This window comes from Sinocyclocheilus rhinocerous, unplaced genomic scaffold (assembly GCF_001515625.1).
Source record: "Sinocyclocheilus rhinocerous isolate Xijiao unplaced genomic scaffold, SAMN03320098_v1.1 scaffold2892, whole genome shotgun sequence".
Taxonomy (NCBI): domain Eukaryota; kingdom Metazoa; phylum Chordata; class Actinopteri; order Cypriniformes; family Cyprinidae; genus Sinocyclocheilus; species Sinocyclocheilus rhinocerous.
Genome location: NW_015657985.1, coordinates 38,630 through 49,817, shown reverse-complemented (window position 1 = coordinate 49,817; position 11,188 = coordinate 38,630). Strand labels below are relative to the sequence as shown.

The following is an 11,188-nucleotide window of genomic DNA, read 5'->3' as shown; positions in this document are numbered from 1 at the left end:
ATTTTGAAGGTTAAATGATAGGAACCTACTTACTTTTGGTTTGCATGAGTTCCAAGTATAAAAATCTATCAATATCTAAAAGAAATTACCATTTAAATAGAAAAGAAAATCATAATTTAATAGAAAAACTACTTTTTTGGCCATTTTCCTAAATACCGCCCCCCCCCAAATATTTCTCAAAAATATTTTTTTTATTTGTATAATTAAAGCTATTTCATGTAATAAAAACTTATTTAAAAAAATATTTCATGGTTAGAACATAATGCGTACCATAGAGGGTTAATAAAAAAGACCTATACAGACATAATAAATTCAGACATAATTTAACAAAAATTTAAATAACAAATACAAATAATACAAATCAAACGACAGTAAACTGAACTATTTTAATGGCTGCAACAGCAGCTAATGGGGAAGAGAGAGAGAGAGAGAGAGAGAGAAAAGACACCGGCTCCAGTCGGACTTGGGCTGAGAATTCTGATAAACTGTCGGACAAGGGCAATTCAGGGAAATTGCAGGGAATTCATTTATTTTTAACACCGCACCCCCATTTTTTCGTGGGCGACACTCCAGGGGGTGCTGCAGCACCCTCAGTACCCCTACTTCCCGCGGTAATGCCCATTACAGTCACTTTACAGTCAGTGCTATCATAAAAATAGACTTACTTGTAGGTTTAAAATTCTACATGTCACATTTATTGTCCAACTACAAATATTTCAGTGAAATGTATATTTTGGTCAGAGTTATTGCGCTCCTATTTAATTGAGCTCTGTCTGTTTGGCATTTATTTTAGGCAAGTCGTGATGATTTGAGAAGGCTAAATTGATCAAACATATGCTCAACTAACTGTCAGCCGCTGGCTGCTTGGTCGTTCCTTTAAAAAATAAAAACCTGAATTTAACAAACATGAAACGTTCCAAACATATTTCTAAATTAACTTAATAAAGAAACGACATGTCACATTTATTGTCCAACTACAAATATTTCAGCGAAATGTATATTTTAGTCAGAATTATTGCGCTCCTATTTAATTGAGCTCTGTCTGTTTGGCACGCATGCGCGCGTCGGCGCTCGTTCACTGAAGTGACGTCTGTGAAGTTTAGCGGAGAATCCCAAAGCAGAAAACTCATGCACTTCTGACAGAAAAATGGAAATATTTCCATGGCTTTCTAACATTTACAGATGGAGAATATACCTGTGAAATGTAAGTTATGCATTCAGGAAGACAGCACATCTCAAACACATTAACCCTTAAATCAGTGGTTCTCAACCTGCGGCCCGTCACGAATTCAAATGCGGTCCACCGTGCTGAACACAATTTTAAAAAAAAACTTTAATTTTTACAATTCATTTCAGTTTTTACATTAATTAAAAAATGTACTAAACAAATATAAGCTATAATGTTTTTGTTATGTAAAATAATTTTGTTTTTCATATATTATTTTCAGACATGAGCAGACCTGTAGGCTACTAACGTAATTAACGTTACGCATTTAACGAAAACTTACAAGTGCACACTTTGGCAGAATTCAATTCAAATAATATAGAGTGAAGGTAGGAGAGTGCTGGACTTTCGGCATCAACTTTCGGTTTCCCCATATAAAAGATACTGTGCAGAACCCTTAAGCTCCCAGGTCACTGGTAGAGAACATAACCTGTCTCTGCCAAAGAGAGCAGGGAATCATGGACTGTCCATGCTTCAGTCTCAAGAGCCGGGCCCAAGAAAAGACATCAGCTGGTATGCTGACAATCAGATAATGTGCCTGATGAAAGAACCGCAGGCCCTCAATAAAGGGTCTTTACAGGTAGATCAAGAAACATGATCTTGAACACTCACCACTGAAGGACACTGGAAATATCTGTTTCAACAATGTGGATTGTGTTCATTTAAATGAGGTTCAAATGCATTTATTATCACAGGTTCATTCAGTGTCTGTATGTGTAAAGACTTTAGGGGCTTGTTCGTTTTGACAGTTGCTGGAACATCAGAATTCCAGACAGTTTATTTGTTTATGGTTGATGGTTTTAGCAGTGGCTGCATTTACATGCTCTTCCATCAGTATTTTTTAAGACGTTTTAAAACCATTTATGTCAGTAACTTTTGGGGCTTTTAAGTTAGTTAAACCAAATCTCTTGGCATTTATTGCTCAGTTAACTAACCATAAACTATATTTTAAAGACTTTTTTAAATTTTATTTTTGTTAATTTATCCACTCGCTATAGGGAAATACAAACATTATCAGTGTAAAACATTTAAATAATCACAAAAATGATATTATTAATTATAAGTATTAAATCACATGAAACCAAGGAATATATATATATATATATATAATATGATTATACATTAGACAAAAAATCCTATACATTACCTATATGAAAATAATAATACATATTTTTAAGACTTTATAAACCAAATATACTTGTTGTGATACAGCATGCAATGTAAATATATTTTAAGTGATCAATAATAGTAGTACTTTCTTATGGCAATACCGTCCTCACTGTAACTTCCTTTTTTATTTTTTTATGTAAAATTTATACATTTTTTTGTGTAAATCAACATTAAGCTGTCTATTGAATTTGAGCTAAACTTGTACTGAACCTGAAATTTGCTTTAATTGCAATATGACCATGAAAAACCCATACTGGCATTACCAGAAGTAATTAATAAAGATGAGAATAAAAATAATGCGATATTCGATATGTGATACGCTATTGCTTTAAGTGTGTGAAATTATATTTAAAAATATTTAAAAACTGAAAATTATGTGACCAATATATATGTTTCACGTTCTTTCTTTGAAAAAAAAAGCATCACTACAACTTCTGAAAGTGATCAGCATTGTTTTAGCATTACATAAAAAGAAATGTCACAAATATGGAAATATAACTTTACAATTTTTTTGTATTTTTTTTTACATTGATGTTAATATATAGTTATATCAACCTAAAATTTTACATCAAAAACATCCAGGTAAACAAAAACACCTGAAACTAGGGGGTGGACAATTAGTTATTGTAATTATTTTAATTTATCTTTGTTATTAAAAATAAGAACTACAAACAATAGAACAAATACAACAAAACAAAGATACAAAAGAAATAGTGCTTTAAGTCTTTCAGGTAGGCCTACATCATATATTTAACAGTAGCATTCAATTAAGTAAGAAACAATACAGAAACTGAATAATCAAATGTAAAACTACAACACTGCATAGTCTTCACATCCGATTTATTTCCCAACTCTTCACATGTGTTTACATGAATACTGGTCATTTTGACATAACTGTGTGTATTTGACCGTTCGAGTGTAATCCCAGATAGCACATGTACGTCTGCAAGATGTCTGTTAAAGATCGCTTCATCTGAAAAGCATCTGCTCTGTACAAACATCTGATAGACGTCTTTAAGATGTCAGTTTTACATACATTCTAAATCATAAACATCTTAAAGACATCTTCTAAACGTTTATTTGACATCTGATAGGAAACGTCCTATAGATGTATTGCAGATGAGCAAGCACTCTAAAAAATACGTCTTGCAGATGTTAATGCAGACGTCAAATAGACGTCTCCGTGATATGCGTGTGCTATCAAGGAATAAGGCGTGAAAGAAAACTGAAGAGATCACACGCTGTCCGAGAGGCAGCTTGTGCGTGCGCTTCAGGTGTGTCAGACAGAAGACAGCGTGAAACCGAAAGGAGTTGTTTTCTTCAACTTATTGCATTTAATAATTATTTTTTTAGTCAAAAAAGTCACGCAAGTCACGTGCCCAGTCTATTCTCTGCTATATGCTTCGACCTAACACTTTTGACATTTCGCAACATTTTGAAGTAGCCTATTATTAAAAAAATTCAGATATCGCATGCCGTTGTAATATGTACATTTGTGACATTTCAATAATTTCTATATAGCGTGCAGCCCTAGTTGCTACGGTATGTTGACTGGTTAATAAGTATTAAGGTGTTTTGTCAAGTTGCTTCTCATTGATATGGTGTTCTTGTTTCTGAGGTATTTTGAAACCGACTGTTTACACTCCAGCACAGAACACTGAACTTACCAAATTCAGTTGTAGTCCTGAAAGGGATTTATTTTGTTTTCATATCTAAACTTTGTGAACAGAACAATAATTAGTTCTCTAAAACTGGACTGATAACTGTATTCTGCTGCTGTGTGAACACATCCATCAGAAAAAACACAGCAGATCCTAACTCACTACTGCTTCTGTTCAGCCTGTTATTTGTATATTTATTCCAATATTGTTAATGGGAGTTGAGAGTAAGATGACAAATATGATAAATGTGTAAGTTAATAATTTCAAGACTTTAATAATAAAAAAGACTTTACTTTATGATGGTAGTTCTGTCAGGACCACTATCGTCAATATAACTTATGATTAGCATACATTTTAGGTTGGGGGAATGGTTCTGTTCTGGGAAAACACTCCCTGCCCATCCATGCAGCCTAGCATGGATAGGAGCAGGGAGAGCAGAATACCCCCGCTAGGGTAACAGAACAGAACCAACATCAATGATAAATGTAGCAGATACCATTAATGTTCTATGTGATTATTTTAACAACATGATTCAGTGGTCTGACTCAATGATATATTCACTGCCAAGTCCTGACTGGACGAGAGGAGGAGCTGGGGATGGAGGTGGGTGATTAGTTTCTGAGCGAAGCGATAGCTGCTGAATAATGACTGAAGGAACCTTATGAAGGGAATTATGATTGGTGTCGTGATCCTATAGGTAGACGTGGATCAGCTGAGTGTCAGCTGATGCGAACTTGACTAAGATGGCCTGCCAGAACTATCGCTATGCTCCATTTCTGTCAGGACCACTATCGTCAATATAACTTATGAATAGCATACATTTTAGGTTGGGGGAATGGTTCTGTTCTGGGTAAATACTCCCTGCCCATCCACGCAGCCTAGCATGGGTAGGAGCAGGGAGAGCAGAATACCCCCCAAAACAACCATATGCTGAACCCCCCAACCAAAATTCTGATAGCAATCTAACGGATTGCCTTACGGAAGGAGAGTGGCAGTAAAGGGGTGCTCTTCTGCTATGAGCAGGTAGGAAGAGCAGCTTGCCCCTTCGGGAAGACAGTGGCAGCCAAGGGGTGCTCTTCTTTATAATCAGCTAAGAAGAGCAGCAAGCCCCTTACCAGAGGAGTGTAGCAGCGAAGAGGTGCTCTTCTTAATAGCAGCCAAGAAGAGCAGCAAGCCCCTTACCTGGAAATGTGTAGCAGCGAAGGGGTGCTCTTCTTAATAGCAGCCAAGAAGAGCAACAAGCCCCTTTTTAAGCAACCTGAAATTAAGATGCGGAATCCACTAGATTGCAGCCTAGTTGCCAGTTGTAGCAAACACCGCATAATGCAGCCGTAGAGCAAGCAATGACCGGTTTAGAGATTGCAGATTCTGCCTAGCCTAAGCTTAGCATCCATAACACGGCATATAGCTCAATAATTCAAGTCATGTTTATTGTTGCCTCCCATGATATTAGCGTTCGCTGACATACATGTCCTCTATCTGATAACCCGCATTAGTGTAGTAGACAATCTTTACCAATACTCTCGAAGCTTATGCAACAGTGTGTAGCTTGCTTAAGCACGGCATGTTGCAGTAGTCAGACCTAAAGAAATAGCATTATCAATAATCAGATGACCCATAGCAGCAAGCATATCTCAAGATAATTAGATGGCCTTAAACAATAGCTTAACATTAGCTTCTTGCTGTCGCAAGTTTACCCGGATACCAGCACTGCAGCACACCCGATAGCCTAAGCAACGGCAGGTCTAGCAACGATATGATACTGGACAAGCCTTAACAAGCAAGCAATCCCAATACCCTGATAGCTTTAAGCAAAGACCTTCTGAAATACATAGAGTGGGGCAGCATGCCCTTACAGAAGAATAGAAGTAAACTGACTTAAACACAGCGTGTTGGAAATAGTCGGATAAGTTTAATGAAAGCATCCCCAATAGATGAGCCTGAAGCAGCAAGCCTGTTTCATATCGACAGCCTTGACAACAGATTAAAAAAAGACTCACTGGTAAATTTAACTGGTAATGTTACCAGTGTGACAATACGATAGCATGCCTAGCAAACATAACTTAACAACTAGCCTTAGACAATGAGCAATATCTGAAGCATGTTCGCCAACATAGCATTAGGCAATAAAATTAAAGAAACTTTGCTTAGCTTCATGAAGATATTCAGAGATGAATAAAGGTAAAATGGCCAGTTGTTACGTGGATGCTTTAACCCTTCTTGAATATCGTTCTTCTTCCAGCGGGGAAGCAGATCTCGTGTAAAGTTGTTGGTGCAGTCGTATTAGCACAAATTCGGCGATGAATTGCTGGCAAAGTGTCTATATCAATTGCAAGGAGCCGTCGTGATCCTATAGGTAGACGTGGATCAGCTGAGTGTCAGCTGATGCGAGCTTGACTAACATGGCCTGCCAGAAATATCGCTACGCTCCATTAGTAAGACAAAAATTGGAAATGTCAAAATGACTCAAAAGATCCTGGTTTTAAAGCGTTCCTGTATGTTTATGCTGAATATAAACATGTATTACATATAATAGAAGTCATTTTAAGGTTTTCTTCTCACAGATCCATTTAAAAAAGGTAGTACATGGATAATCAGCCCATCCTACTAGATTAGTGACAATACAGTTCTCTACTGTATATCCAAGGGGCTCATCAATGTTCCAGAACCTGCATCAACAGATCAGCATTAGATGTTCAGAGTTGCTTTCTGTGTGAAATGAATAATTTATCACATAATAATCAGTTCAATTCAGTGATTTCTCACCCAGAGGTCAGTGCGCTGCCATCAACCCATTTCCATGTGCCTTCCACTTCAATATCAGTCAGACCAATCCAGGTTTGAGATCCACAGGATATTTTCTTTACAAAATCCTAAATAGATGAGGAAGAAAAGAAGAAAGAAATTACATCAAACCTTTCAACTGACCTTTCACAAACAACACACAATTACCAGATGGGAACATTCCAATTACTTTTTTATTATTATTATTATTGTTATTATTTATTTATATTCAATTAGAAATATTACCATCACAGAAAACAATCTTATTTTTTTATTATTATTATTTATATATATATATATATATATATATTGCTTTTACATAAGAGGATGTCCATATGTAAACCTCAAATGGAGGTTTTGTCATATTTAGCTCACTTCTGGTTACAAACGTGCCCCCAGAATATGGTTAAGCAAGTACTTTTCACTCACTTGTTTTTTGCTGTCTTTTATAATCACTAGATCTGCTCCTCTCTCTATACAGTATCTTCTGCTCTCAGTCCAGCTCTTCGTCTCAGTGGAAACATAGTAAAGACTGAATTGATAGTAAATCCATCCATCTGTGAACATCCAGCTTAACTATCAGCTCTTTATTGACTCACAAAAAAAAAAAAAAAGATGACACAACCTATTTTTACATGCTGTACATACCTAGATATACTTATAATAGAGAAATGTATCTTTCTGTCATTGAATATTTGTGGTTTTAGTGTAGTTCAATAATACCTTGAAAAAACTTTGCCAGTTCATTTTTCTCTTGATTGAACTGTACGTTTAGTTGAAATAAGTTAGCATTGCTGGTTAGTAGCTGGTCTCTCTCTCCTGTGAGGTTGGTGATCTTAGTTAGTAGCTGTTGTCTCTCCTCTGTGTAGTTTGTGCTCTTTGTATGGATGTGGACACACAGCACTATGACTGCAGTCAGCAGAAGAACACACAACAGCCCCAAACACACTGCAGCTGCTCTGGAGCTTCTGATCTTCACACAATCACTTCCTGACCATCAACAAACATGACTTTATTCTCTTTATTTATACATTTAACACAGCAACTGAAAACATGCAAACTGAGCAATAAGTCATTATTGATCAAATCTGTGCTATTATGAAATGTATTCATGATTAATCTCAGTACCTGTGTGTTCAGATGACTGGATTCTCACTGCGTTATGGTCGGTGATCTCTTTTCCAGATTGACCAGTTATAACGTAAATATTTTCATACACATCATCAGCCCTTTTTCCAACTTCTCTGTGCATTTTGCAGGTTGTGCCCTTTTCTGTCATTTGCTTTAGTTTCAGTGTTGTCAAGAACACTGGTTTAGTTACACTAATGGACTGTGCTGTGTTGTCCTCATCTGTGTTTGGGTGGTCAGTATTTATGCAGAAAGGAACTTCATCTTCAACAATGCTAGGTGTGTTAAATGAGGTCCAAATGCATATATTATCACACAATCCTTTCACTTCCCTCAGGTATAAACTGATAATACATTTCCTCAAAAAACTTGATCTTTAATAGCATGTGAAAAAATGCAAACATTACCACAGTTTGCATGTTTATGTGTAAAGCCATATGGGGCTTGTTCATTTTGAAAGTAGGTTGTGTTGAAAACCTTCAACGTTTGATGAGCTTCAGGTTGTTTCATCAGACGTCCAGATGGCTGAACAGTTTATGTTTTTTTGCAGTGACTGCATTTGATGCTCTTCCTTCAGTCTGATTATAAAATGACTTTTAGGAGGCTTGACTTTAAAGGAACTGTGGGGTTAAAATCTTGGTTTGTTTTGAGTAAGCAAATGTTGGTAGCCCTAGCATAGTTAGCTAACAATCAACAATATATATATTGATTTCTTAATATATATATATTAAATAAAACCATTTTATACTTGAGATATGTTATTGTTTCATATAGTGATAATGACTGGGGAAGCCATCCATAATTTATATCCTGATTTCCACAAACAGATTATTATTGTTCATTTTGATGCAGTAGACTTTGGCAGACCCAGATTTTGGTCATCTCAAGTCTACTGTGGGATGTTTAAAAAAAAAAAAATTGCTCAACCCGCAAGTACTCTTTAGAGTATGGTGATGTTTATTTACAAGTGCTCTGAAAATCGAATAGTCCAGCAGTGAAGAAATATATATGCAAGTGAACAGTCCCAAAAACAAAGTATCCAACCACAAAAAAGTACAAAAACAACAAAATTAAAACCAAAGATACATAACTATACAAACATATATACAAGCTATTCTATTTTGTTTGCAGGTTAAAACTTTGGTACCCCCACATAAAGACAAGACATGAGCCGTTTCTCAGTATACAAACTTCAGTACAGTTCAAATCTCCTGATGTGTTCTTGCTCTGCACCTTTTTTCGAGGATGCATCAAGAGGTGACTTGTGTGAACTTGAGGCAGCCAGGTATCCCACAATGCATTTCGCACCAACAAGCGAGCGTTAATGGCGGAGGCAAAAACCCACATGATTTTCCAAAATACTACTGTTATTGTGTTATGAAATGTAGTTAAAAGAGTTTTCAGGTGAGAATGTAGTTGTTTCACTCAAATCTGCAGTTTATTTATGAACATAGAACCTATTTGAAAATTTGCTTCGCAGATTTCGTAGATGTGAGCTCCAGGCGATCACTGGGTGTTTAGCGCTCATGAACCCACCGAAAACAGCCTTACCTCAGCTAGTTATTCTGACATTTGCCGCTGGCTCTGATGTCTCTGTAGTAGTTAAAAATTAGATTTAATACGTTTTGGGTATATTTAACAGGTAATCTTTGGTCTCATGAATCTATTATTTGGTCGTGGTCATATTTTTTTTGGCTGAGCACAAAAATAAGTTTTATAACTTTATTTATTTCATTTTACCGTAGTATAGCGCTTACTTTGTAGCATATTGTTTGCTTTTGTGTTTTATTTCCTATTATAAAAGACTTATACGTTATATTTATACTTTTATAATGGCCGTTACAGAGAGATGATCAGAAATATATATATGCACATATTGCCTGAACTACATATTATGTTTTACATTTTTAAAATGAAAACGAAAAGAGGGTTGTGTTTTATTTAAGTAACTGAACTGAACTGCATTTTTGTGGCTATCAATATGTTTAAATGAAAACAAAAATTCACATTCACACACTTCACATAGTTCAGGAAATATGCCAGCTAATTATTGAAAACAAGTAAATCATCAAGTTAGTTTATTGTCATACTGTAGTTGTTTCAAAAAGCTGCAAAAAATTTCAAAGAGTCACAGTTCAAATTAAACTTTACTGATGTCCTGAATAATACAATAAAATCATGATCATTTTGGTTAATCAGAATCAGAATTAGCTTTATTCGCCAGGTGTGAGCAAACACACTAGGAATTTGTTGTGTTTTTTTATCAGGTGCTCCTGGTACATACACACATGCATACATACATACATACACATCTGACATGAGAACAGAAAAAAACATTTAAATAGTAAGACTTAACAAAAAATAATGTGTATACAAAAAATAATGTGTATGAATCTGGAACAGTAGATTTATGTACAGATATGTGCATTTGTACTCTATATAGAACTGTATAATAAGAGATATCCATATGTATTTACATAATACTTGAGAAGTATTATGAGTATTGGAACTTACTTTCCAATTACTTAAGATTCCAATTACTTACTTAAGAGTATTGGAACAATGCTGTTTGTATGGACATTTATATATCAGTGTATTGCAGATATTATTTCAGTCCGTAGAAACATCACTATTGTATTTCACATGCATATTTTAGTTTAGATCTTAAGATGTGACCAAGTTTGGCTGAACATTAATCAGTTCAATTCAGTGATTTTTCACCCAGAGGTCAAATTGCTGCCATCAACCCATTTCCATGTGCCTTCTTCATCAATGTCAGTCAGACCAATCCAGAGTTCAGAAGCACCATAAATGTTCTTAACAAAATCCTAAGAAGTGAAGCAATAACACAATTCATAAAATGAGCACAGACACATATTTCAGCACATTATCTTTAGCCCTATTCGCACGGGATTAGTATTACCTGGTGACCTCCAGTAATTTGTAATAATTGCGGAGGTTGTCTGTGATCTTAATCCCGTGCGAATCGGCCATGTCTTTAATTTGTAAAGTAAAAATTCCCCCGCAAATGACCTACCATATTTCGCTGAACACCGAGGTCCTGTGATAATATTAGTCCCGTGCGAATCGGCATCTCTGTGATTTGGACAGGATTTGACGGGTCGTATATCGTTTTTCGAAGTTTTTGTTTCCTGTGTGCCTTTTTTCCATCTTTCACAAAGAATGGAGGCTGCGTTGGAGTGTTTTGATAGTATTTTGG

The 11,188-nt window shown here is 35.7% G+C and overlaps 1 protein-coding gene across 1 annotated transcript; it reads right to left on the bottom strand.

Moving 5' to 3' along the window:
- Window positions 1–6,132: 6,132 nt before the first annotated feature.
- LOC107721976 (C-type lectin domain family 4 member M-like) lies at window positions 6,133–7,407 on the bottom strand. The gene is made up of 4 exons (XM_016530209.1): window positions 7,270–7,407; window positions 6,823–6,929; window positions 6,665–6,725; window positions 6,133–6,150 (listed from the first exon to the last, which is right to left on the bottom strand). Exons 1-4 carry the CDS (start codon window positions 7,405–7,407, stop codon window positions 6,133–6,135), a joined length of 324 nt encoding a protein of 107 aa, XP_016385695.1.
- Between the last annotated feature and the right edge of the window lie 3,781 nt (window positions 7,408–11,188).

Excerpts from the sequence above, each read along its gene's own strand:
- LOC107721976 (XM_016530209.1), bottom strand. The coding sequence starts at position 7,407 with ATGTTCACAGATGGATGGATTTACTATCAATTCAGTCTTTACTATGTT. Across the intron at positions 6,930-7,269 it reads TAAAAGACAGCAAAAAACAA|GATTTTGTAAAGAAAATATC; the intron begins GTGAGTGAAAAG and ends TCATCTATTTAG. Across the intron at positions 6,726-6,822 it reads GGCAGCGCACTGACCTCTGG|GTTCTGGAACATTGATGAGC; the intron begins GTGAGAAATCAC and ends CTGTTGATGCAG.